The sequence below is a fragment of the Rattus norvegicus genome, chromosome 5 (assembly GCF_021556685.1).
Source record: "Rattus norvegicus strain SHRSP/BbbUtx chromosome 5, alternate assembly SHRSP_T2T, whole genome shotgun sequence".
NCBI lineage: Eukaryota > Metazoa > Chordata > Mammalia > Rodentia > Muridae > Rattus > Rattus norvegicus.
In genome coordinates this window covers 120,152,106-120,176,393 of record NC_141538.1, presented here as the reverse complement: position 1 = coordinate 120,176,393, position 24,288 = coordinate 120,152,106, and the positions used below count along the sequence as shown (strand labels likewise).

The following is a 24,288-nucleotide window of genomic DNA, read 5'->3' as shown; positions in this document are numbered from 1 at the left end:
TTGTACAGCTATTATGGAAAACAGTGTGGCAGTTCCTCAGGAAGGTGAGAGTCAATCTTCCTCAAAATCTAGCTATACTTCTCTGGCTATGTACTCAAGGAGGTTTCATTTTACAACAGAGAGACATTTGCTCAACAATGTTCATTGCTGATCTACTCATAATAGCCAGGAACTGGAAACAACCTAGACATCTATCAACAGATGAATAGATAAAGAAAAGGTGGTACATTTCCAAAAAAGAATATCACTCTGCCATCAAAATATCATAAAATTCATAGGTAAAATGGATGGAACTAGAAAAAAATCATCCTACGTGGGGTAAACCAGACTCAGAAAGACAGAAAAGGAATGCATTTACTTACATGTGGATGTTAGCTCTTAAATCAGAGATAAGCAAACTACAGTGGACAGAACCACAGAGATTAAGTATAGAGTAAAGGACTGGGGGGTGAGGAAGGGACAGGTCTCCTTAGGAAGAGGAAATAAAGTAGATAGTATTGATGGACTGGGATGGGAAGAGATGAGGGAGATGGGGGAAGGGACAGCTAAAATTAAGAGTCATTTGAGGGGTCATATGGAAATCTAATATAGTAGAAGCTTCCTAAATTAAATACATATCTGAAGATGTTCTCAATAAAATCTCCAAGTAACAAGGGAGATAAAGGTACAACGTGACATCTTTTATTAACAAATGAAGCTTCAGTATCAGGAATGGTTACATTTCATTGAGTTTCTGGCCAAGTGGTCCCGTGGGAACCTCTAAACAATCCAAGATGTTACAAAGGCTATGGGCTGCTCTCCACCAGCCCAGAGCAAGGCTCTATTGTTGAAAGACAACACCTACACAACTCATTACACATGGAGAAGTCAAGCTCGTGCCCACCTAGAGCCTTCACCCCTACTGGTTAATGTTCTTGGTACCACAAGGTATTCTAGCCATTGCAAACACAAAGCCTTCCCCCTACAGTGGTGAGCTGCCTGCAGGATATGCTAGTGCAATGGCGGCACAAAGTGTGCCAGAGAAACCAGCCTACATCTGGTTTGATTTAAGCCATTCCATGAGATGAAACCCATACCCAATGGTGCTTGGGTGAGAAAGAACCTGATGCCAATTGGACATCTTTACTCCAGATGGCTGGGAGTCCACTCAAGTGTTTGGGGACCTAGGTGTGGCCTCCATTGACCAGAAGAAGAGGCGTTTAAAGGCAGAGACCTTGTCCTGGCAGCTGCAGAGCAAGCAGTTTAAAGCAAGTGGTTATAGCAGAAGCTTAGATCAGTTGTTAGCTGGAGGAGGGTCTGCACAGTTTTAAAAAGGCTAAGTTAAGTTAGCAAGGATTCTCTGACCTTGGGTTCCTAGAATAGAGTTAGGTGGTTTTCCATGGGATTCTCCATCGAGGAGATCAGATCCTAGTTAAGCCTGGAATGGCCTCAGCAAGCATATAGGATGGAGGAACCTCTCCATTGTATCACCCCATCACAATGACATTCTGCCATACTCACAGATCACTGCCTTGTTCTGCAATTACCATAGAAGCTTCTTCCAGCAGGGAACAAATACAGAGAGACCCACAGACAGACTTGTCTCATAACTGTTAAGTTTTAGATCTGGAGACAAGCAGCTGAGGTGCCTACTTAACATATCAAAGCAGACCTGGGCACCAGGTTTTCCCAGCATCCCTCAGTGCCTACCTATTACAGGATATGGTTGGCATGCCCCATCCTCACCCTGAATTCTTTAGCCTAGAGGCTGGGTTGGGCTTCCCTCAAAGGCTCTTCCCTGTATAATCCAGACATTTTGGTAACTTTTTGTATCTTTGGCCTCCTGGCTGATGTACTTGGTTCTCCTCTCTCTTTTCTCCTTCCCCTTTCCCTACATGGTTCAGGGTTGTGACCACCCTGGATTCACCCATATGTGTCTGCCTCTGGCTGTGCTCTCCCATGTATCTATAATAAACTTTCTCCTCCACCATACCAAGGAGGAGTCATGGCCTTTCCTTTCCTTTTTACTTTTTTTCCATTAATGTCTGTTGTTTTGGGGTGGTTTTTTTTTTTAATATTTATTTTTATTTACATGAGTACACTGTAGTTGTCTTCAGATGCACCAGAAGAGGGCATCGGATCCCATTACAGATGGTTGTGAGCCACCATGTGGTTGCTGGGAATTGAACTCAGGACCTCTGGAAGAGCAGTCAGTGCTCTCAGCCACTGAGCCGTCTCTCCAGCCCCTGGGGGTGCTTTTAAAAATTTTTTAACTTTAATTTTTAACCCCACAATTGTGCATATATTATTATGCAAATGCTTCTGGTTTTGTCTTTTTATGGAATTCTTGAATGTGTGAATGAGAGGGTCTCTACATCTATATCGATTTCTTGGGCTTTCTGACCAGTTTGTTTGGTCCTATTCCAGTTTGTTCATTTTATTGTATCTTATTATAACCCCCTGGAGGCCAGTTTATTTTCTGGCAAGAGACCAAAAGGGGTTGGATCCAGATGAGAAGGAAGTGGGGCGGGAACTGGGAGGAGTAGAGAGTGGGAAAACCATAACCATAATACATGGCATGGAAAATATATCTTCAATAAAACAAAAACAATAGCCACAAAAATCCCTTCAATCTGCCCTTGTGATGCACACTTCCAGTGTTTGAGATCTAACTGTAGGGGGGTCTCCTATTTAGACACCAAGCTATAAAATAAAGAGAACATACTTCAGCACAAAGATAGCACTTCTGGAAGTGAGAAACTCGCACTGTAAAAGGCATGGGAGAGTTGAGACTAGATACAGAGCTCTTGCTATCTCTGTGTGTTTTTTAACTTACTATTATTAGTGTGTGTGTGTGTGTGTGTGTGTGTGTGTGTGTGTGTATGTGTGTGTACGCACGCATGTACCATAAGTTTTGAAAGTCTGCTCTTTTCTTTTTTTCTTTTTTTTTTTTTTTTTTGGTTCTTTTTTTCGGAGCTGGGGACCGAACCCAGGGCCTTGCGCTTCCTAGGCAAGCGCTCTACCACTGAGCTAAATCCCCAACCCCGAAAGTCTGCTCTTTTCTTCAGCTGTGAATTCTGGGAATATAGAAGTTAGGTCTGCAGGATTCTCTGGCAAGTGCTTTTATAGCCATCTCACTAGCCTGACCCTGACCACACCCTCCGGCCTCTACTTCCTAGTACATTACCACAATATTTTATGCAGTGCTCACGATGAAATCTGGGGTCTTCTGCCCATACTGGGCAAGCACTCTACCCACTGAGCTCCAGGGCCTTCTTTGTTTTTCAGCAGCCTGTTGCTCTGAGCCTAGGCAAACTTCAAACCCATGGCGATCCTCTTGCCTCCTGCCACCTCCGCCACTACAAGTGTGTGTCACCACACCCAACAGTGTCAGTTCACTTCTAGCTCGTTGTACTGTGTCACTAGATGGTTAGATGGCCAAGATGGTTTCTGTAAGCCAGCACTGGGACTTCGGCCTAATCAGATCCAGTCTCGGCAGGAAGTAACTTCCTCTAGTGAAATTTCAGGGTAGACACGGAAGAAAAGAATGTCAAGGGGTGGGGGGGAAGAAAAAAAAGAATGTCAAAATTAGTCTACCCAGACCAGAGCTCGGCAAAGAGACATAGGCGTGTGTCCTTGTGCTTGTGGAAAGCGCTATCATATCTTTAATGACTATTGTCAGGACCTCTCATCCACAAGACTGAAAAATATCTTGAAAGTGAGAAAGTGATTTACCAAGCAGCACCACAGAGTGAATTGCTTCACATTTGTTAAGTGGTGAGAACACAAAAATGATACCTAACTCAAACGGATGGGGAAGACAGTGGTCCCAGCAACTTCATTTTTAAATATGAAATGTGACAACTATTTGGTATATGTTATCAGAGGGAAAAAAAATAAAGGTGGCCTCATAAAAACGTGGGTACGATAAGATCAGCAAAACCGTGGAGCAGCGAGCTGTCACCATCGTTAAGTCTGCCAGATTCATCAAAGTAAATCTTCGTGTTCTGGTTCTTGTTTTACAAACAAGGAAACAGAAATGGAGGGGCTAGCTAACTGTGATGAAGTACCACATACAAAGACACCAGCGAGCCAGGCCGTTGTGGGGAAAACCTACAATCCCAGCACTGGAGACTGAGGCTGGACAGTTATCACAGTTCAAAGTCACATCAGGCTACAGAGAGATCCCCCTGCCTGTCAAGAGAGAGGAGGGAGAGAAAGGGAAAGAGAGAGACTATCAAGATTTGACAAGACCTTTAAACCCAAAGCCCACACTTTTCCTAGCCTTTTTCTGTATTTCAACTAAGAAACCCCTACTGGCAAAGAAAACAACTTAAAATGCAGTAGATATCTCTCAGATGATGTCTTTTAACTCTTATAATTAATAAATTTAATAAAACGGCTTCCTAAATTTCATCTCCTTTAATGTAAGAATATTTTAAGGCAACATAAAAAGCAACAACCTATTAAATTTGTAAACTGAATAAGCTACACCCAAATAATGCTTCCCAAAGTGGAAGGTAGCTTCACTAACCACCTCTTTGCACCTCTTTGCACAGGGCCTTCTGGGTGGGAGAAGGGATACTCAGTTTCCTAATGTACATATTAGCAATGTCTGAACAGAGATTTGAATGACAGATGGCTTAGGATGACAGATACCTTAAATCAAGACAAAAGTGAAATCAAAGTTTAAAAAAATCTTTAAATTTTTAAACAGTTACTCGAAAAGTTTAAAAAAATTGAAATGATAGTTATTATACTATAATTTCTGTCTTTCGGCTAAGTCTTCAATGGTAGTCTTCAGGGCTGGCAAGACAGCTTATGTGGAAGAATGCTTGCCCAGAAACACAGCAGAGGTGGAAAGGGAGAACCAACCCCACAAAGTTGTCCTCTCAGTGCCATCCATGCACATGGCATGTGTGTCTCCTGTCACTTCATTCCTCCCTGTCTGTTTGAGTTACATATCATTTTTGTGTTCTCACAATTTAACAAATGCAAAACAATTTACTCTGTGGTGCTGCTTGGTAAATCACTTTCTCACTTACACACACACACACACACACACACACACACACACACACACACACACATAGAGACTAACCACACATCTATGCACTCCCACACAAGCGCATGCACACACAGCACTACACACACATATGTATACACCACACACACACACACACACACACAAACGAAATTTAAAAATATATAGAGCTCTCTACTACAGCAAATATGGAGTCCATCAAGTACTTTGAAGTTCAATGTCAAGACTAGGGCTGGAAATGAATCATGTCTTTTAATCCAGTCTATCACTTCTTGCATTGTTCCCTAATAGCAAGAGAAACTCCCAATTCCCGGTGTTGTACCATCAGTAAAGCACATGTTTCACCCTAGCTGGGATCCCAGTCGCCAACACTCACATGTGGGAGGTGCTGGACTCTGCAAGGATGCAGAGAAGGAAGCTGGCGGAGCCATGCAAGGCTAAGATTAATCGGGACCACACAAACCGAGACATACGTTTGTAAGAACCTCTATCAAATGATTCCCACTCACTCACATTGGCTGGATCCCAGTTGGAAAGTTATGACCAGATAATATGAGATTTTCCCTTTGCTCATATTAAATGACAGGCATGAATATCTTCTAAAGACATCTTAGTTCCTACTTTCATAAGTCAAATGGCTTTCGTGAGTTGTAAGTTAAGAGATGACTTTAGGGAGTGATATGATACAGGTTCTCAAATAAACAAGGTTGAGCTTGAACATATAGGTATGAGGTTGGTCTTGTATTCTTGATCCCAATGTCCCTCTTGGGTGCTGGCTTTACATGCATGTACCACCACACCTGGCTCTGAAAGATGACTTTTATGCCAGGGACACAAAATGAAAGAGCAATTTATTTAACCTTCTTTTTACATTTTTATTTTATGTGTATGTGTGTTTTGTCTGTCTGTACATATATATGTATGTATGTATACATGCATGTATGTTTACCATGTGTGTGCCTGGTGCCAGCAGAAACCAGAAGAGGGCCTTGCATTCTCTGGAACTGAAGGTGTAGATGGTCGTGAGCTACCATGTGTGTGCTGGGAATGTAACTTGGGTCCCTGGAAGAGCAGCTGGTGCTCTTACTGCTGAACCATCTCTCCAGCCCCATTGAACTCTCTAAAAATATTTTTTATCTGAAGGTAGTGAGGCACAAAATGCTAGCAACTATTCTGTGAGGCTTGTCACCTTTGTGGTCTGCATTCAACCCCAGGTAAGGTGGTATCCACAGGGATCCTTGGAGAAAGGTCCCCAGACCATACTGGGACACCCCCCATCCTTCCCACCCCACCCCCGCTCCCGGTTTTACTGTAGCTGCCAAACCACCATGGATTCTTTTTTTTTTCTAGATAAAGAATCCCAACATATACTAGGACCATCTTTCCTATAAAAACTTGTGCAAAGAGCTCTCAAAGCTATTACCCTTTCCCAGGGAAATAATCTTTTGAAACAAAGACTTTCAAGTAAGGATGCCCTAAATCTGAAGGACTACTGTGTGAGGTAATGGCTTTCTTTTCAGAATGAACGCTGAAGCACCCACTGACTGAAACACGCAGTTGGAGGGGGCTCCCATCACATGGGAGCAGAAGTAGCTGCTGGTATTCCAGGCAAGAAATCTTTGGTCGATTTTATAGTGGCAGAAAAAAACATACTCAGAAAATCCAATGAACAGCTCACGTGTCTTACACGTTTTAGATTTCTAATAAATGCTTTTTAAAATTTTTCGTCTAAAAAATTGACAGGGTGTTTATAAACGCTTTTATTATAAAGAAAATGCCCGGAGAAAAGGATGGAAAGAAAACAGTCCCTCCAACTCTTAAGACCTGGTTTGATCAGTTCAGAATCTCCAAGTCCTTCCATGCTTGAGGTCAAATGCTTCTAATCTGAATGTCCCCCCACCCCAACCCCAATCCCTTGTGCCCAGCAGTGTTAGGTAGTGAGGGGTTCATCAGAGAACCAGAGAGCACGAATAGCTAATTTATTAGTGCACACCAGAGAAGAAGTCACTAACCTAAATTGGAAGGTTGAGGAAGGCTTCCTGGAGGAGGTACAACGTTCCGGCGTGGAGCCTGAGAGCAAAGAGAAACCTTAGCACCTGAGGTTGTTGTACTAGTGCAAAATTCCCCGTGAACGAGACAGAAAAGGACAGAACCCTTTGCAGAAAAGGATGTAACAAGGGCAAAGGGTGTTTTTTTGAAGAAGAAGACTTGAGTCTTGCCTACCATCTGTTGAGAGGAGTGGGAGGAGTCTTGAGAGAAAAGGAGCCAAAAGTTGCTTCTCAGGACTAATGCGGGGTCCCTCTAGGCCGCACAGGCGCGGGCCGTGGTGGAGTGAGGGTACTTCTTGAGGTTCTCAGCCACAGCCGAGCGTGGCTTAAGGTGGTCACTTACCTGGGATCCCAGCTGCGGCTTCTGGTTTCTGCTGCGAGGTTAACTCTGGGGAAAATTGCCTCCCATCGGTTGCCACCCGAGTGCACGCTGCTGGACCACGTAGCACCCAGCCCACTGCGTATCCCTCTCCGAGCCTCCTTCACAGTGGGTAGCCTTCCTAATGCGGTCCTGGTCTTTCTCCCATTTACACTTCTAGGCTGGGGGAGCTGGAACTCTGGAGGCTGATGTAGTGGGTGATGCCCAGAGAGCAGGTGCTGGACACCGATGACATTCACTCCTGACACTGCAGCGATGTGGCTGGGCTGCCGGCCAAACCGGCCAAGAGAGCTTTTGGCCTAAGTCCCTGCGTTTTCCCCTCTTAATTCTCCGGGAAAGGTCAAGCCGCCGTCGGTCCGGGCAGAGCAGTTCAGTGCGGTACCTAAGGCACGGGTCCCCGAGATGCTAAGGGAAGGCACCCGGGATTGAGGGAAGGCCCCAAGGCTCAAGTCTGACGCCTTCCCGCAGCTGCCCAACCCCTGAGCGTCTCTTAGCTTTTTCTTCTCCAGCTCTCCCACCTTCGTTTGTCCCAGGGCTGGCTGTTTTCTTTTCCTCAGATGGCGCAGTCCTTCCCGGGTAAGGAATGTGTTTCGATCATAGGACTACGAACAGAGCTTGACCTGGTGGTTGACTTTGGGCAAGTCACAGAGTCTTCTGGAGCTTTGTAGGTGGAAAGGAGAGGGCTCTCTTTGGCACTTGCTGTAAAGCCGGTATTCTAGGTGTGGGCTTTGGAAGGAAATGGTTCCCACCACTGGAGGGATGGAACTGTATGCAGAAACACAAAGTCCCCTGGGGAAAGCAGCTTTTGGCATCGGTTTTAGAATGAAATCGAGGAAGCGGACTAATTTAATTCTTCACAAAATGTAGGGGAAATATAATTCTTAGAAAAATTTAGGGAAATTCCATGTAAAACATCATGCTGATAAATAAAACCTGGATAGTTGTGCTCGTCCTACGTTTCTTTTCAAATTATATTTGGTACAGAGTCCTCTTTTGGCTAGCTTTACTCCAGAGAGCAAAGAATGACTCAGACATTCCTAAGAGAAGGGGGCTGCGGAGAAGGGACTTGAGAAGGGGGCGGCGGTGGAGAATAAGCTAGCTGTAGGTGCCACCCAGCCAAGAGTTGGAGGGCGGGGAAGGAGGGTGGTCTTTTAGGCGGTTTTGTGATGTGATTATCTTTAACTCACCTCGGAGGCCAGCCCTGGAGCTAATAGGCTTCTGTCAGCGGAGGTCTTTGATTTCCCCACTTGCCCGGGTTAGTGGAAGCAAACCCACTAGTGGAAAAGTAGACTACAAGGCCAGACAGGAATACCCACTCAGCGGTGCGGGTGGTAGGGTGGGTACTCTCCTCCCAAGGCATAGGGTGTGGTCCAGGACTCTTGGAGAAGCCCCTCTGAGCTGCCACAGGGGACTAGGACTGGTTCTGTGACCCATCCTGGAAAACTCTTGAACACATGAAATCGAAAGGTTCAAAACCAAGGAGAACACTACCGATATTTAGAGCAGGACTGTTTCTGTCTAGAGACCATGGGGGCGAGGAAAGGAGAGAGACCGGCGAGACCGTGGAGCAATTCATAGATTACACCCACCTCCCCCCCCACACACACACACACGACACGAATCAAACAACTGGAGAGATTTAATAAAAACAAAACACAGGCCGCTTGACTAAAGTTAAAGGATATGCCTGACTGGGATGCCTTCTGAGAGACCTCTCATCCTGCTGCCTCCCCACCCCCGCCCCTGCTGCAGCCTGCACCCCCGGGGACAAAGGTGGAGTTGTGTAGACTCATGCCTCTGTAGCTGGCTTTCCTTCAGGTCACACTCCCTTCCGGCCAGTTTCTCAAGGCACTGCATTTAAAATGCCCCCCTTCACACACATACACATGCTCTCTTCGCTATCAAGGTTCTTCCCATAAAGCCGTGTAAAACAAATAACTTCAAATGTAATTCTTAATTGCTTCAGAGACAGTGCTTTCCACCACTAAATTTCACTGTTTCATAATTTCTAGGACAAATTCTCCTCGAGACCCTGTCCCTTTCAGGACACGGGCCAAGGAAAGCAGCTTCTCAGAGATTCGACCTGGTAGTTCCAAGGACCTGAGATGAAAGATGGTGTCAGGGGGCTGGTTCAGAGCCTGGCTAGGAAGAGGTCCGGGAAGGGGGTGGAGGGAGGGGGCTGTGGGTCTATCGTTGGATCTTCAAAAACAGCTCGGGAGTTTTCCATCTGTTCGTCGCCCCCTACAGGCCACATCCGCCATCGCAGCTACAGTTCTGCTCCGCTAGTACGAGTATTTCACATTTTTTTCCTGAACCTTCAGAATCCTCCCTGCTTTCCCGCAAGGGACTGGGTGAAAGGCCTATTCGGGAACTCCACCCTGAGGTCACACTAGGAGCCCCAGGCTTTGAGAGTGAATTGATTGTCTGGAAATCCGTCCCCGAGGAAGCCAGGAATGCTTAAACCCGACTGTAACTAAAAGGCTAACATCTTCCCTTTTATACCCAACCTGCTTCCTTTATTTATACCCTTCCTTTCTTTTAATTTCTCTTTTTTAAGCTATAATAGAAAGCAGGTGGCAATCGCACTGTTTTAAAATCCCAGTTTTGGAGGGATTTCATCGCCTTTTATCACAAGTGTCTAAAAACATCCAACCTGGGTTTAAAGCTTGCTCCACCCTTACTAAGTGCTTGAGTACATTTATCTACCTTTTTTTTGTTTGTTTGTTTGCTTAACATTTCCCTGTCTTCTCTAAACCATCACCATTTAAACAGCTTAAGCTTAATTCTTTTCCAAGAATATGACTGGGCTCTACTTTCCCGGTATTACACCAGGACTTTCAGTATCCATTGGCTGCTGACGTTTGCGCAGGAGGCCTCCTAACCTCCTAACGGGAAAGAGACCGTTTGCTCTTTGAGCGAAAGTGGCTGGAAGGAAAGTTGCAGCGGTCTCTACACCGCGCTAATGCATCGCTGGAAAAGGCCCTGCAGATCTCAAGCGGCAGCTTGTGTCCGAGTGTCACGCTGCGTGCTCAGGCTCGGCCGGTATTGCTGCTATGCGCGGAAATATGAGCGAGTAATTTTATAAGTAACAAAGGATCAGGGATGGAATGAGGCCCCTGTTATCCAATGTCATTTAGAAGCCTTGGATCAGCAGCTTCTTGAGGCTAAAAGTGAATTCAAGAAGCCCTGCCTTTCTCTTTTCCCAGGGGTGCCAGCTAAATTTAGAAGTAACCTCTGTGTGTTTGCACAAATCGTGTACCATTTGCTGTTTGTGTAAAAACCGATTAGCCAGACACAACTGTGAAACAACTTGTGACTTTTATAGCTGCGACGCACAAACCAATTTAGATCCGTTTAGTTTTCCTTGTAAAAGGAGATTAGAAGGGACCCGCCCGAAGGAAAGCTCTCCTCGCTGAACGTTACAGTAGCTTCTCCACCAGTGCTCATTATCGGCTCCTTGTTTATCAAGTTAAAAACTCTCACCCCAGCAGCCTGTTTTATTTTAGGACTCCGCTCTGGGCGGAATGTTTACGCAGGGCACAATAACGTTTATCGTTTACCAGGAAAACAGACTCGGTATTTGCGAGGAAGTGTCTTTCAGAGCGACCCCCAAGCCCACGCCGGCCGCCGAGAATAAGGCTCGGTTTCCGAGTGGGAAGCGAGGAGTGGACACGACTTCTGACACTGTGGGGTTTTACCGACAAGACGCTCGCAGGGTGGAGTTGACATCGCAGCTACCTATGATTCTTCAGTTAAAAACTGATTTCGCTTAAGTAATTGTAACAGCTAAATTAATTACAAAATAATTAGAATTGATGCCGTTTGAGGATATGCTGGTGGTGACCCAACACACCTCCTACCTCTAGACGTTTCATTTCTACCTTACCTAAAAACATTGAAATAGCTGAAATGCTTGCCTAAAATAATCTACAAGGACATTTTCCATTCGTACCTTAGATCTCTCTCTCTCTCTCTCTCTCTCTCTCTCTCTCTCTCTCTCCCTCCCTCCCTCTCTCACTGAAAGAAAGAATGAAAAAGAAAAAGCCTAATCTGGTTAAGGTAGAAAAAAGGGCGTAGGTAGCATACACCTGTTTTTAGACGGGTATTTATTTTTATAATTTCTTGGCCTTCTGAAAAGCTCGAGAAGGGGTTATGGCTTCAGGAGTCCTCTAGATGTCTAGTTATGTGAGTTGATAATTGCAATGGAAACAAGAGGGATCTTGATATTTTTCTGGAAAAAAAAAACCAAACCCTAAAATCTATTGCCTATCATCGTAATGGAGATACTATTCCAATGCAAAGGCTAAAATACCATGTGAATTTAAAAATCAATGGGATTTAGCATTTCCACTTAAGGGGTGGAAAGGAATTCCAAAAACCCAAGGTTTAAAATGCTAAAATACAAGACGTTTGGAATTTTGCTCTTGAAAGGACAATTCAGAAGACCAAGTCAGCTTGCCTTGGAGGTGGGGGGGTGGGTGGGGGGCTATATTCTTTAAAATGAGCAAGTCTGCTGTTGCTTAGATTTTTAATGACAGCTTACTTTGCAGGAGCCGCTAGTCATTCCCAGTCGCTTGATATGGACGGGATTGGCATCCTCCTTCTGGCTTTATGTGAAAAGTCACATATTAATATAATTTAAATTAGCTACGCTTTTTCCATCTTCAAATCCAAACAGTACTACACCCAAATTGTGAACTTGCAAAGTTTGAAAAGGTCATTACTTAAGGCCGCTAGATTTTTCTGGGGGAAGACAATACAAATTCCATTGTAAAATCTTTCCCTTTGCTAGACACCTAATTAAAACACTTGGCTGAGCATTTTTAAAAATTTATTTACAAAATTGTGTACAACACGATGGAGTAACATTTAGAATACCATATATATTCATTCATATATAAACAGACTTTTATAATACAATGACACTTCGCCTTTTTGAAAAATTTTCTTGTATTTAAAATCTCCCAACGTCTTCATACATTCTTTTTCTCAGATAAAACTGCGGAGAGTGAACCTTCAAAAAAAATGAAAGTTCAAAGCTCTAAATCTACTGAATTGCTTTTTCTTTTCTTAAAAAAATAAAAACCCCAAAAGGAAAGTCAATGATTTTTATACAAATATGTACAAAGAATTTCCCTCCCACCCCCACAGTACTGAGAGCACAGGCGCCGTCGGGGTGCATTTTTGGAAATTCGGTTATCAGTTTTACCTGTACGGAAAGTTATTCCCAGCGGAAGCGAGTTGAGTTTGCTCCGCCAGTTTAGGTGAGCGAGGGGGATGGAGGCCGCTGTTGGTCGTGGTTGGGGAGTCGGGGGCGGGTTGTAGAGTCCAGGATTGGGTAGAGGGACCAGGAACAGGGCTGATGGACCAGGATCAGAAAGGGCGGACAACCTGGAAGCTCAGGCTGCTGCCAGAGGCCGCCGCCCGGCCCGGCCACCAGCTCATCACTATTGCGCGGGCCACTTGGCTTGCACTGCGGCTGCCGCAGCGGCTGCGGCTGAGGCTGCGGGTTGCAGGAACTGTCCGGACAGCGGCACGCTCAGAATGGGCGCGATGGTGGCAGTCGTCCGGCTCAGCGACAGGGGCTGGTGCGTGGCCATGAGCGCAGCCGACTGCACAGTCCCCGGCGGCCGCAGGAAGGACTGGGCGCTGCCGCCGCCCCCACTGCCCCCGCCGCCCCCGGCCCCGCCCGCGCTCCCGCCACCCCCAGCCGAGCTCCCGGGCGCCGCGGGTCCCGCGCCTATGATGTTCTCAATGCTGAACGACGGCCGCGCACTGGGCTCGGACTTGATGAGCGACGTGGTGCCCGCGGCGCCCGCCGTGCCCGCGGCTGCCGCGGCGGCGCCCAGGGTGTTGAGCTGGAGCTGAAGGCTCGGACCGAGCTGCGAGCCGAAGGCGGCCGCTTTGCGGCCCAGCTCGCCCGAGGGCAGCAGGGGCACGGCTGGCGGCAGCACCGGCGCCACGGGAGGCAGCGCGTACGGGTACTGGAGCGCCGCGGCAGCCGCCGCCGCCGCCGCTGCCGCGGGATGCGAGTAGGCGCCCGCCGCCGCCGCGGGGTGCAGGCCGTAGGGGCGGCCGTAGGGTCCTGCGCTCGCCGCCGCAGCCAGGCTGTAGGCTCCGAAGCTCTGCATCATCAGCGCCGTCTGCTCGCGCAGGTGCTCCTGCTGGTGGCGCTTGAAGCGCTTCCGGCGCCGCAGGAAGCTGCCGTTGTCGAACATGTCCTCGGACTGGGGGTCCAGGGTCCAGTAGTTACCCTTGCCCGGGTTGCCCGGCTCGCGGGGGATCTTGACGAAGCAGTCGTTGAGCGACAGGTTGTGGCGGATGCTGTTCTGCCAGGCGGGGAACTTCTCCCGGTAGTACGGGAAGCGGTTGCTGATGAACTCGCAGATGCCACTCAGGGTCAGCTTCTTCTGCGGGCTCTGCAGGATGGCCATGGTGATGAGCGCGATGTAAGAGTAGGGTGGCTTCACCAGGCTGTTCTTGGGCTTGTTCGGGGTCAGACCTCCCGTCGCCCCGCCGCCAGCGCCGGGCCCACCACCGCCTGTCACCGCGTCCTCGCCGCCCTTGCAACCGTCGGCCTCCGGCGCTCCCGTGTCGTTCCCCGGCCCGGTCGCCTCGGAGGGCAGTGCCAGGGCTTGAGGTTGAGACTGGCCGTGATGAGCGCTCGCCGGTAGCCCTTCGTCCGCCTCGTCCAGGCGCAGGTCCGGAGGCCCCGCGGGGCTGTCGCAACCCGCGTCGCTGTCTTTCTCCTCCAGCCCGTCGTCGCCCTCGCCCACCACATCGATGTCCACGTCCTCGGCCGTCAGCACCGTCTGGCCGGACATATCGCTGGCGCTGCCGCTGCCGGAGAGGGTCATCCCTCCGCGGGGTTGGTGGCGGCGGCCGGGAGCTAGCAGAGAGCGAGGAGGGCCGTAAGGGGCGGCGGCGGAGCTCAGGGAAAGGGGGTGCGGGCGCTCCCTGAAAAAAAGCTGAGCGGGAGGAGAGGGCACAGGTAGCTCGGGGCCCTCTCGGGTCAGCTCACACCCAGAGGCCTGGCATCGCGCGGTGCGGGCGCTGCGCTTCGCCGCCCGCAGCCGCGCTCCGCGAACTCTTGCGGTCGTCGACGCTTCCTTACGAGGCGGCAGCTACTGCTCAGGACCCCGGAGGTTTCTCCACGCCTCACCCCCTCACTTCATCAGCCTCTGGTTTGAGCGTGGGGTTCAAGAGCGGTCCAGGCAAGCGCGGGACGCCGGGCGCCAAGCAGCTCAGGAGGGCGCGGGCAGGGGCGACCGCGGGGGTAGAGGGGGGGGTGACAGGGAAGCCAAGCCGGGGTAGTCGAAAGTCCCGTTTTAAGGACTGGCCTGATAGATTACTTTCTACTTAAAGATCCAGAGGGAGGCGGGGCCACGTGACCGCGCGTGACGTCAGGGCCGCGGTGGAGCTGGCCAAACTCAAGTTGGTTCAGGGAATTGTCAACAAAAGGACGACAGAAGCGCAACTCCTCACCGACTAGGCACTAGCATCTCGCGGGCCCCGAGGGCTCTTTGGGCTGTTGGGAGACCCCTGCCCACGCTGGAGCCCGGCGCCGGGTTCAGGGAGGGCGTGAGTGTGGGTGGGTGAGGGTGGAGAGGGCGTGGGCCTAAGAGTGTCCTCCCGACCGTAGGGCTCCTTACCACCCTGCCCTCTCCGCCCCCTGCATTTTTCTGCCCTCCCCTCTTTGCTAATATTATATAGACCAACTGGCAATGCAGAACAAGGTTGTGATTTTTTTTTTAAAGAAAAAACTTACTATTTTGATTTGCTTTGGGGTTTTGTTTTCGATTCAAGGATTAAGGGAACACATCCGGCTTCCTTTTGCTAATCAGGCCTCAGACCCCCTCCTGTTTCAGGGCTATTCCAGAGAAAAGACATCTGCTGATCTGCCTCCCATCACCCCCAAATCTAACTACTCAAGTCTTACTCTAGCTTTCTGGGCTCGGTGTATGATATGTGTATGTATATATATATATATATATATATATATATATATATATAATTTTCGCACGGTCACACCACCATCAGCTGGGGTTTCCCGAGGTCAGAGAATAGCTATCGATTAACCTATTAGGATAGTTGCAGAGAAATAAAAAGGACGTAAAATAACAGGGAACCTATAAACAAAGACGCCATAACTGGCTGTTGGAGTTGTTAAACGACTTAGCACAGAAAAAGTCGAAAATGAGCTGGAAATGGAGCAGGCATTGGCAGCGGCCTTGGGTAAGTGGAGAGGGTTGGGGAAGAGGAATTGGGCCTTGATATTAGACGTGGTGCACCGACTGGGAGGGTTGGAAAACTGGGGGGAGTTGGCACGAACTCCAAGGACCACAGCGTCCCAGGGCATACTGGCGGGAGTGGGCTTACCTTTGCTGCTAACTAATGTGGGTTATCTCTTAAAGTATAGACAAACTCTCCAAGATTTAACTTCTGTAGAAACCTGCACCAAAGAAGACGCGAGGATGTGTCCAGAGCACGTGAAGTCCAAGGAATGTCAGCTATGGTAGGAGAGACTGGGAATTCCCAGAGATACTGGGGTGGGGACTCTAAAGTGACCCAGGGTCAGGGCCTGGTGCTGCCGAGGCTAGTGGACTGATTTGTCTGAGGGGAACTGGCGTTGCCAGACGCGAATGGTTCGGAGATGACCTTGGTCGTCCTGACCAACACCCCCACCTCGCCTTTAGGCCGCTTCTTTGTCAGAAGAGAGCACTTACCATGGTAGCTCTCTTGAAACCCGATTAATTTGTGCGCTGAAGGCCTAGCGGGAAGGACCTATGAGCCCCGGGTTATAAGAGATTGAGAGGAGGAAGTCAGAGAGGAAACAATTTCTGTATTGTTTATAGAAAATAGCGGAAAAGTTATGTACTTCCAGGTTGCCACGGTGCCTTTGATACCCATGCCCCGAATCCTCACCTAGACCCAGTTTCCCAGGCATATCAAAATAATAAGATAGTTTTAATATGCAAACTTGCTTTTTTACAGGCATTAGGACACACAGATTGACTGTTATCCCCATTACACAACTCTCCCACCTATACCAGTAGCTCTTTGCATATGGACTTCAGTGCTGCTCCGAATTGGGCGGATAGAGGTTTGGGAGGGGGAGGGGAGAGCAGTGACTATCCTGAGAGGTCTGGAATCTCCATGTTTTTTGTTTCCAGTTGATCTCGGTGTTACACCTGACCCTAACGCGTGCCTGAGTTGATTTCTGCAGCTGCACCATTTATGACCCGCTGGCTCAAAAAAAAAAAACAAAAACAAAAACCAAAAAACAAAAACAAAAACAAAAAAAAAAAAAAACCCTGACTACTCCGTTGACTAGACAGTCTCCTCGGGAAGCCGACAGGAGCTACCAGCTGGAGCTGACTGCCTAGCACCCTAGGCAAGAGGTCACAGTGGCGACTGCTCGAGCAACTCAAAGGAAGGTGGGGAGGAAAGGAAAACACAATCCAAATTTACAAATTTTGGAAAGCCTTTTGCCTAACTTGGATCGCCAGGCAGTATTGGCGGGCTCAAGGCTCAGAGCGGACCGACCGCGGTCTTGATGGTAGAGCCTCTGGCCGATGCTTGTGTGCGCGCGAGAACCCTGGCTTCAAGGCTGCTCTCGCTGTTGCTTTTTAGTTACTTTCCAAAAGAGCCTAATTTCGATTTCCCCGCTAGCCTGAGCTGCTCGGGAGACTTTCTCCACCTCGCTGATGGCTGCCTCTCCCCCTCCGCCAAGGCCGGATCTGGGCGGTCCATTCCCGTGTATCTCCTTGGAACCTCTCTGGGGAAAGGGGTGGTGAACAACTCCCAGCTGCCGGTTCCATTTGTTGCGCCTTTTTCCTTCGACACAATAAAAGTCAAATTAATTGATTCATACCATTAATTACGGTGCGCAGCGTGAAAAGCAACGCTTCCCCTCGGTTAGAGATCTATTGTGCTAATCTCTTGTTCAATCAGTGTTACCATCTGATGCTGGGTCCGGCCCCTACAGAAACTTTTCGACTCGATTAGCTAAATGATGAGGCGCTCAGGCTGCTATCCCCAAACCTGTCGCCCGCGCGGGCCTGGCGACTTAATATCGATTTCCAAAGGAGACCGCAGAGATTCCCGTGATCGCTCTGTTTGGGGACCCTCTGTGGCTTTCTTCCTGTCGTGTGGACACCAGCCTCTGCGCTAGAGGAAGCGGCTAAGCGGTAGTGTAGTACAGGTGGGAGACTGAAAGGTTCCGGGGGGGCCCTTATCGTCGCGGGAAGCCTCCTGAAGCCTGCTGGATTCCGAGCTAAATAGTTAGCGGTGAGACTGTAGTTTGCATCCAGAAACCCATGTCCTCAGTTACTGTGAAACTTTGGGACCGAAATAAAGAAGCGGAGAAAGTGGGAGATTGGAAAGTGGGACATTGGGGTGGGAGGCGTGACACAGGGAACCGAAATGGCGAGCGAGGATAAACGTTCAGTCGCCAAAGATTATCGGGGTCACTGAGGGAGAAGGGGGTGCACAATCTTAACACAGTTAAGAATGGGAGTGACAACTTGGGTCAGCTAGCAAACTTCCCAGGAGATATTTAAAAGTAAGGTGGCAGCCAGCGGACTCACCTGCTCAAGTGTTGGAACCGATTCCGCCTAATGAGAATGAAGTGGAGAGGCACCGGTTTCTCCTGGGACTGGCAGAGTTGGCAGTCCAGGGATGGGGAAGCCACTGAAACAGGTCCAGGAGTGGAGGGGGAACCTAGGTTCTAGTAAAAGAAGGCAAGAAGAATAGGGTCAGGATCGATAGACGGAAAATTGAGACGTCTCCAGAGGAGGAGAGATTTAGTGTGTGCGTCTTGGAAGCGGAGGATGTGGATGAAACAATTTATGATGGAGAAGGGGGAAATTAATTACAACTCAATTTGGATTCTTAAGTGGTCAACACGGGAGGAGGGACAGGGTCAGAGAGTGCGGGAAGCAGAATGGTCCACTCAGGCCTAGGCGACCCCAGGTGCTATCTCTCCCTCCAAGCCAGGGACTATGGTATCGCTTGACCAAATCATTGAAGCAGACGTGTAGTCATCATTCCTGCGCGCAAATGCACTTTTCTAACGATCCGGGAAGATGAGCTCAGCTTGGGAGAAGCTAGGAGAGTGTCCCTCTACCCTCTACCTTCTTTAGCAGAGAAAACAAACCAGGGTGGAAACACTGGAACTGAAAGACAGCCCTCTGTTCTGGGATCCACTACCCGCCCCCAAGTCAAAGTCCACTCCTTCTGGACAATTTTCACGGACTTATTAGACCAGCATCAGCCTTTTTGTCTGGATGTTTGCCACCAAGAAAGTTGAGAAAGGCAGAGCTGATACCTGGGGTCCTAAACCATGCAGATCATTTCCACAGCCCAATGGGTAGTGTTTTCAACACATTTTCACCCACAAACACTGCCCCTCCCATCCTCCAGAGCTCTTTTGGGGAGGGTTGGGGGGTAGAGGCTAATTTAATGTTCTTGTTTAAATTTAACATCTCAAAACTTCATTTATTTTCAGTACCTGGTACTCACAGTCCGAGTGCCTAAAAATGGCGAGAGACCAAAGGAAAGAAGAGAGAGGGGAGAGAGGGGATGGTTTCGAATTTATTTATATTGGAAATGTATAAACATCCATTCTGTAAAAGGCAACACGTTTAATTAACGATGAGAGAGCAGTTAGGGGCAGAAAGCTAGTAAAATTGTGTGATAAATTTATGGCATTGTTAGCGTGCTTTTAATTATGGCTATTATGTTAATTATTTCACATTAGCATGGAGTTATCAGCAGCATGTCAGATTTAATCAAAACGAGCCTTTCTCTCGAAAATTGTTCTTTTCATTCGTGAGGAGAAAGATCCTGGGCAGGATCAGGGCTTAAAAATGACTTGGCATTGGAAGCTAGAGTCTTGTCTACGCTGTTCGATGCGACACCGCGGGCCCGGCGTCCGCTGGGTCCCTCCAGGCTAACGGTAGCTGCTGGAGAAGCCGAGGGCTGGGTTTTTAGGAATTCACCATTTTCACCCCCTTCGGAGCCGACACTTCATCACGCGGGATCATTCTGTCAAACAATATGATGCTGCTCATTTTTATCTGTCCCGCTTTACAAAATCCCTATTCAGCCAGCCGAGGAGCAACAAAAGCCTCGGAGCCGCGCCGCGGCCGCTGGCTGCCCCAGCTCTACCGCGCGCTCGAGAAAAAAAAAAAAAAAAAAAAAAAAAAAAAAAAAAAAAGAAAAGAAAGAAAAGAAAAGGAAGGGGCTGGGGCGAGTCTCACCGATGCCCTCGGCTTGCAGCCCTAGGGGTTTCGACGAGCCTGAGCCGGAGTGCCCAGGTACCCTGTCCTCGGGCGTGGTCGTCCGGGCACGCCTTTTTGTGGCCAGCGCCGACACTCAGCAGTACTGCGGGCGCGCGCAAAAGCGCCTTTCCCTGGCGGCCAGACTCGCCCACCCAGGCCATATCGATTTCTTAATCACCACCGATCGATTTATTGGGAACAAATAAATAGCCCGTTTTGGAAACGTTTCAATTGTGGATCTGATGGTGGGTCTCTGAGACGGGCAGGGCGGGGCGCCCAGAGGACGCGACCACGGTGGGCCTCGAGGGAGTGCGTGATGACAACGATGCATCCTCATCCTGAGAGCCCACCCACCAAACCCCAATGCTCAGCTCCCCCTGGCGGCAGGGCATGACATCTGGATGCCCCGCCCTTCACGTCCAGGCACATGTTCAAGCCTTCTGACCCCTTTGAAAGTCCAGAGCATCCCAGCGCCGGACCTGAGACTCGCTCCCTTGACGGACACCCCTTTTCAGTTTCGGACAATCTAGTGGAGCCTCAGACCCAGGTTGCGGAAACCGCACCTCCTGGCCACTCCCTGAGCGAAACCACTCTGGCCCCCTCCTTTCCCCGGACAGGACCGAGGATCTGCCAGCTGCTACCTTATTTTTAGCGCCATTCCATTCGCGCAGTTATATTTAACTCGATCCACTCCTCCGAGGAGGTCGCTTGGACATCGAATTCTCCACATCGCTACTGGGTCCTGCCCGCCTAGCCTTGGGGGCAGATCCCTAGGGGCAGCGGTGGGGGGCGAGGGTGGGGAGGAGGAAAAGCCTGGCCTAAGAATCTTTGCCATCTCTGGACCCAGCGGGAGAGAGAACGATTCTGTAACCTTTGTTACACCCTTTTGCCAATGCCCCTTGGGGATTCTGCCTTGTGAGGGGGAGGGGAGGAGTGGGAGTATCCAGCCCCCCCCCCCCCGTGCCACTCCCCAAGGATTCTCTGCAGGGAAACATGGGATCCATATCCTACTTATGCATGACCCCAAGTACCTGAAGGACCTGGAACACTTATTAGAACTCTGTCCTTCAAAATCATGGTTTTGTGTTGATACAGGAATTCCCTCTCCTCTCTACTCAATTCCTTATCCTCTCTTCTACTCTACAATACACGCTTTGAGAGCCTTAATTTCAAACGGTGCCTTGGTTCCTCAGTTCCAGCCCAGACTATCTTTCCCTTGAAAACACCTCGTCTCTGGCTCGCACATATCCTAGGGAAAATACTCACTTGGAAAGCAGACAGAAACACCAATGCAGAGCAGTTCAGGTGGGAGGTCCAACAGAGTTTACAAAAACTGAAGCCTTGTGCCGAAGGTGAAAATACACACGTGACATGATCCAGGATCGTGAAACACACTTTTAACTTTCCATACTTTAAAAAAGCGTACCTTCCCAAATTTTTTCCCTTGGACCCCAAATTGGATGTTTCTGGCTCCCTCTCATTGTGGCTTTCCTGTGATGTAGAAACTTCTTAGAGCCATGCCTACAACCTAATTTGGAAAGACAGGGTATTTGTTTACAACTAATGCATTCTGTAATACTCAACTGGCCTGTGGTAGGCTCCAGGAAGTGCTAGAAATGAAAAGAATTGAAGGGCTGAGGAAGAGCCGGCTACAGAATCTCCCTTCCCAACTCAGATGCTATGGTGGAGAGAAGAGATGGCTCATGGGTGCCCTGACAGTGGAGGATGAGAAAGGATGAGGCCTTCCGGTTTAGGAGGGAGAGGTGGCTGAGGTGGCACACACCCTTAATCCCAGTAATTATAGCACTCTGAAGGCTGAGGCAGGAGGAAGGACAGTTTGCCATTTTAAGCCAATTTGGATTGAGTAGGGAGACCCTGGGTCGGAATAAATAATCAGGAAAACTGCAGATCAAACCAAAGTGAACAGCGAGAAGGAAGGCTGCCCACTTTGGGGATATGAATTAGGAAGAGGGAAACTAACAACTGTGAATCCCTTGGGAGGGTACTCTGTGGAGTGCCTACAGTGCTTCTGCAAAGCCAGGGGCATTTAGTAGGGAAATGAATGGTAGAAATGTGACCAGAGCACCAAAGAAGAAAGAGAGTACAGAAGTGGGGAATGTAAAAATGGAACTTTAGGGCTGAGGATGTTAAAAGTGACAGGCACTGCTCTTGCAGAGGGCCTGCATTCATTTCCCAGCATTGTGGGGTAACATAACTACCTGTAACTCCACAGCTTTAGGGGACTCTGACTCCTCTGGCTTCTTTAAGCACTCTACGCACATCTACATATAGGCACATATACAGAAACATAATTCACAATAAAAAATAAACCTTTATAAAAATTGGCTCTCTGCCTACAAGTTGTGACTGGAGGTACTGTGACCTCCTTTTAGAAGACAGGAGAGGATGTTGACCTATAAACACAGAGGAGGCATTTAAATAACATATGTAAAAAGTAAAGATTAGTAGGAAGATAATCACAGGAGAGATTGTTGAAAGGGCGAAATGGTAGACCCACTGGCTTTTCTTACTTTACCACATTCTTATAGGCCAGGCACTGGAATGAATGTGTGAATGAGAGAGCAAGCAGCGTCTTCAAAATGTTAACTATGCTAACTCCATGAGGAGTTTTGTTCTGTGCCCAAGCCCTCCACACTACTGTATCCCTGGCCTCCCCACAAAGCACCTCAAAGTGTGGGGGTCAAGCAATGGTAGCAAGAACAGATATGTAAGACACAGCCTGCTCTGATGGAGTAATTCTTCAAGGACTCCACAGTTAAACCACAGTTTGATAATATCATAGACTGTTACAGGAGGAGCAGAGGTGTATGTAGTGAGCAGCAGTTGGGCAGACAAAGAGAGGAAGGGTTGCAGGCAGAGAGCAGAGCCTGAATCAAGATGTGAAGCTATGCAAAACAGGGGCAGGAAATGGTGTGGGACCACTGAAAGAGGACAGGGCAGTGACTGGGCGTAGGACGGGTGGGGTGGAGGAAAATCATGAAGGTTCTTTCGTACTCAGCTTTAGCCTGGACTGGTGGAGCATATCTGTAAGCCCAGCACTCTGGAGGCAAATTCAATATTGCCTAAAGTTTGGGGCCAGCCTGATCTACATAGGTAGTTCCAGGCCAGTCTGGGATACACCGTGAAAATCCTGCCTCAGAACAAAACCCAACAAGATAAGTTCGGCATTGAGAGGTCGAGGCAGTAAGAGCAGGAATTGAAAACCAACCCTCACTACATGAGTTTGAGGCCAGCCTGGTCTACAGGAGACCCTGTCTCAAGCACAGACAAGCAGGTCTGGGACTTGTTCCTTCAGTAGGGTGCTCTTCTAGCATATGTAGAGCCTGGCTTCACTCTTTAGCACTGTCAACAGCAGCAGCAGTAGCAGCAGCACGGCAACCACCACCATCACAACAACCCCAAAACAAATAGTGTGTTCAGGATGGCTCAGTGGGAAAAGGAGCTTGCTGCCAAGTCTGTCAACCTGAGTTTTAATCAGCAGGATCTGCATGGTGGGAGGAGAGAACTGACTCCCAGAAGTTGCCCTCTGACCTTCACACATATGCTGCCACACATGTGCACACCTGCACGCACGTGCTTGTAAGCACTTAAGTATGTAATTAAAAAAAAAAGAAAAAGAAACGAAGTAAATCAAGTACGAAGTTGCTAAGAAACCAAAAAGAGGTTTTAAGTATACGAACAGGGTAACATTTTGAATGATCCTTTGGGGGTGAGGGAAGGATTAATCAGAGAAAGCAATTGAATAGAGAGAGTAAGGGGGTTATTTAAACTATCCGGAGATGAGAGGTAACACAGGTTTAAACTGTGGGGCTGGAACTGAAGAGAGAATGGGCTGGAGAAGATTTAGGAGGTAAAATTGGTAAGACTGTTCATGTTTTTTTTGTAGAGACTGTGTCCTGCTTTGTAACCCAGGCTTGACATTGTGGCAATTCTCCTGCCTCAGATTCCCCAGTGCTGAGGTGACAAGAGTATATCATCATACCTGATGTGGTGTCTGCTCACAGTAACTCCCATATATGAAATCTGGGTGTCTGGAAAGATAGATGGATAGATAGATAGATAGATAGATAGATAGATAGATAGATAGATAGAAAGAAAGGATACAGGCCATGGGGACTGCAGTTACCCAGCATGGAAAGTACCTTCGGCTCAATCTCCTGAACTTCAGAGTGGGGGCTCCTTTTCTTTTTTCTGGAGCTGGGGACCAAACCCCAGGGCCTTGCATTTGCTTGGCAAATGCTCTACCACTAAGCTAAATCCCCAACCCCCATGAGTTGGGGCTCCTTAATCTTTTGTTCTTCAGTCATTTACCTGGGAGCCAAGTTATCTGATCATGAATCAGTTGAGGCCTATTAGTCGCTTCCTCAGTTAAAAACCATTTGACACTGCCTCTTGGTTTATGGAAGAAAAACAGATTCTATTTTGCTGGCTGTGGCGGCATGGCTCTGCAGTCTTGACTTGCAAAGCTTTGTGTTCAGGGCAGCTTGGGATACATTGTGAGCACGGTCCACCCATCGTGAGCACAGTCCACCC

General features: G+C 48.4%; 1 protein-coding gene and 1 long non-coding RNA gene across 2 annotated transcripts; one reads left to right on the top strand and one right to left on the bottom strand.

Moving 5' to 3' along the window:
* Positions 1-12,264: 12,264 nt before the first annotated feature.
* Foxd3 (forkhead box D3) lies at positions 12,265-14,631 on the bottom strand. The gene is given in 1 exon segment (NM_080774.1): positions 12,265-14,631. A coding segment is annotated over 1 exon segment (1,410 nt). The 5' UTR covers positions 14,308-14,631; the 3' UTR covers positions 12,265-12,897.
* A 286-nt stretch (positions 14,632-14,917) lies between these two features.
* On the top strand, positions 14,918-17,321 carry LOC102556374 (uncharacterized). The gene is made up of 3 exons (XR_015620381.1): positions 14,918-15,685; positions 15,865-15,965; positions 16,624-17,321. It is a non-coding gene; the product is annotated as an uncharacterized LOC102556374 (long non-coding RNA).
* Positions 17,322-24,288: the final 6,967 nt, after the last annotated feature.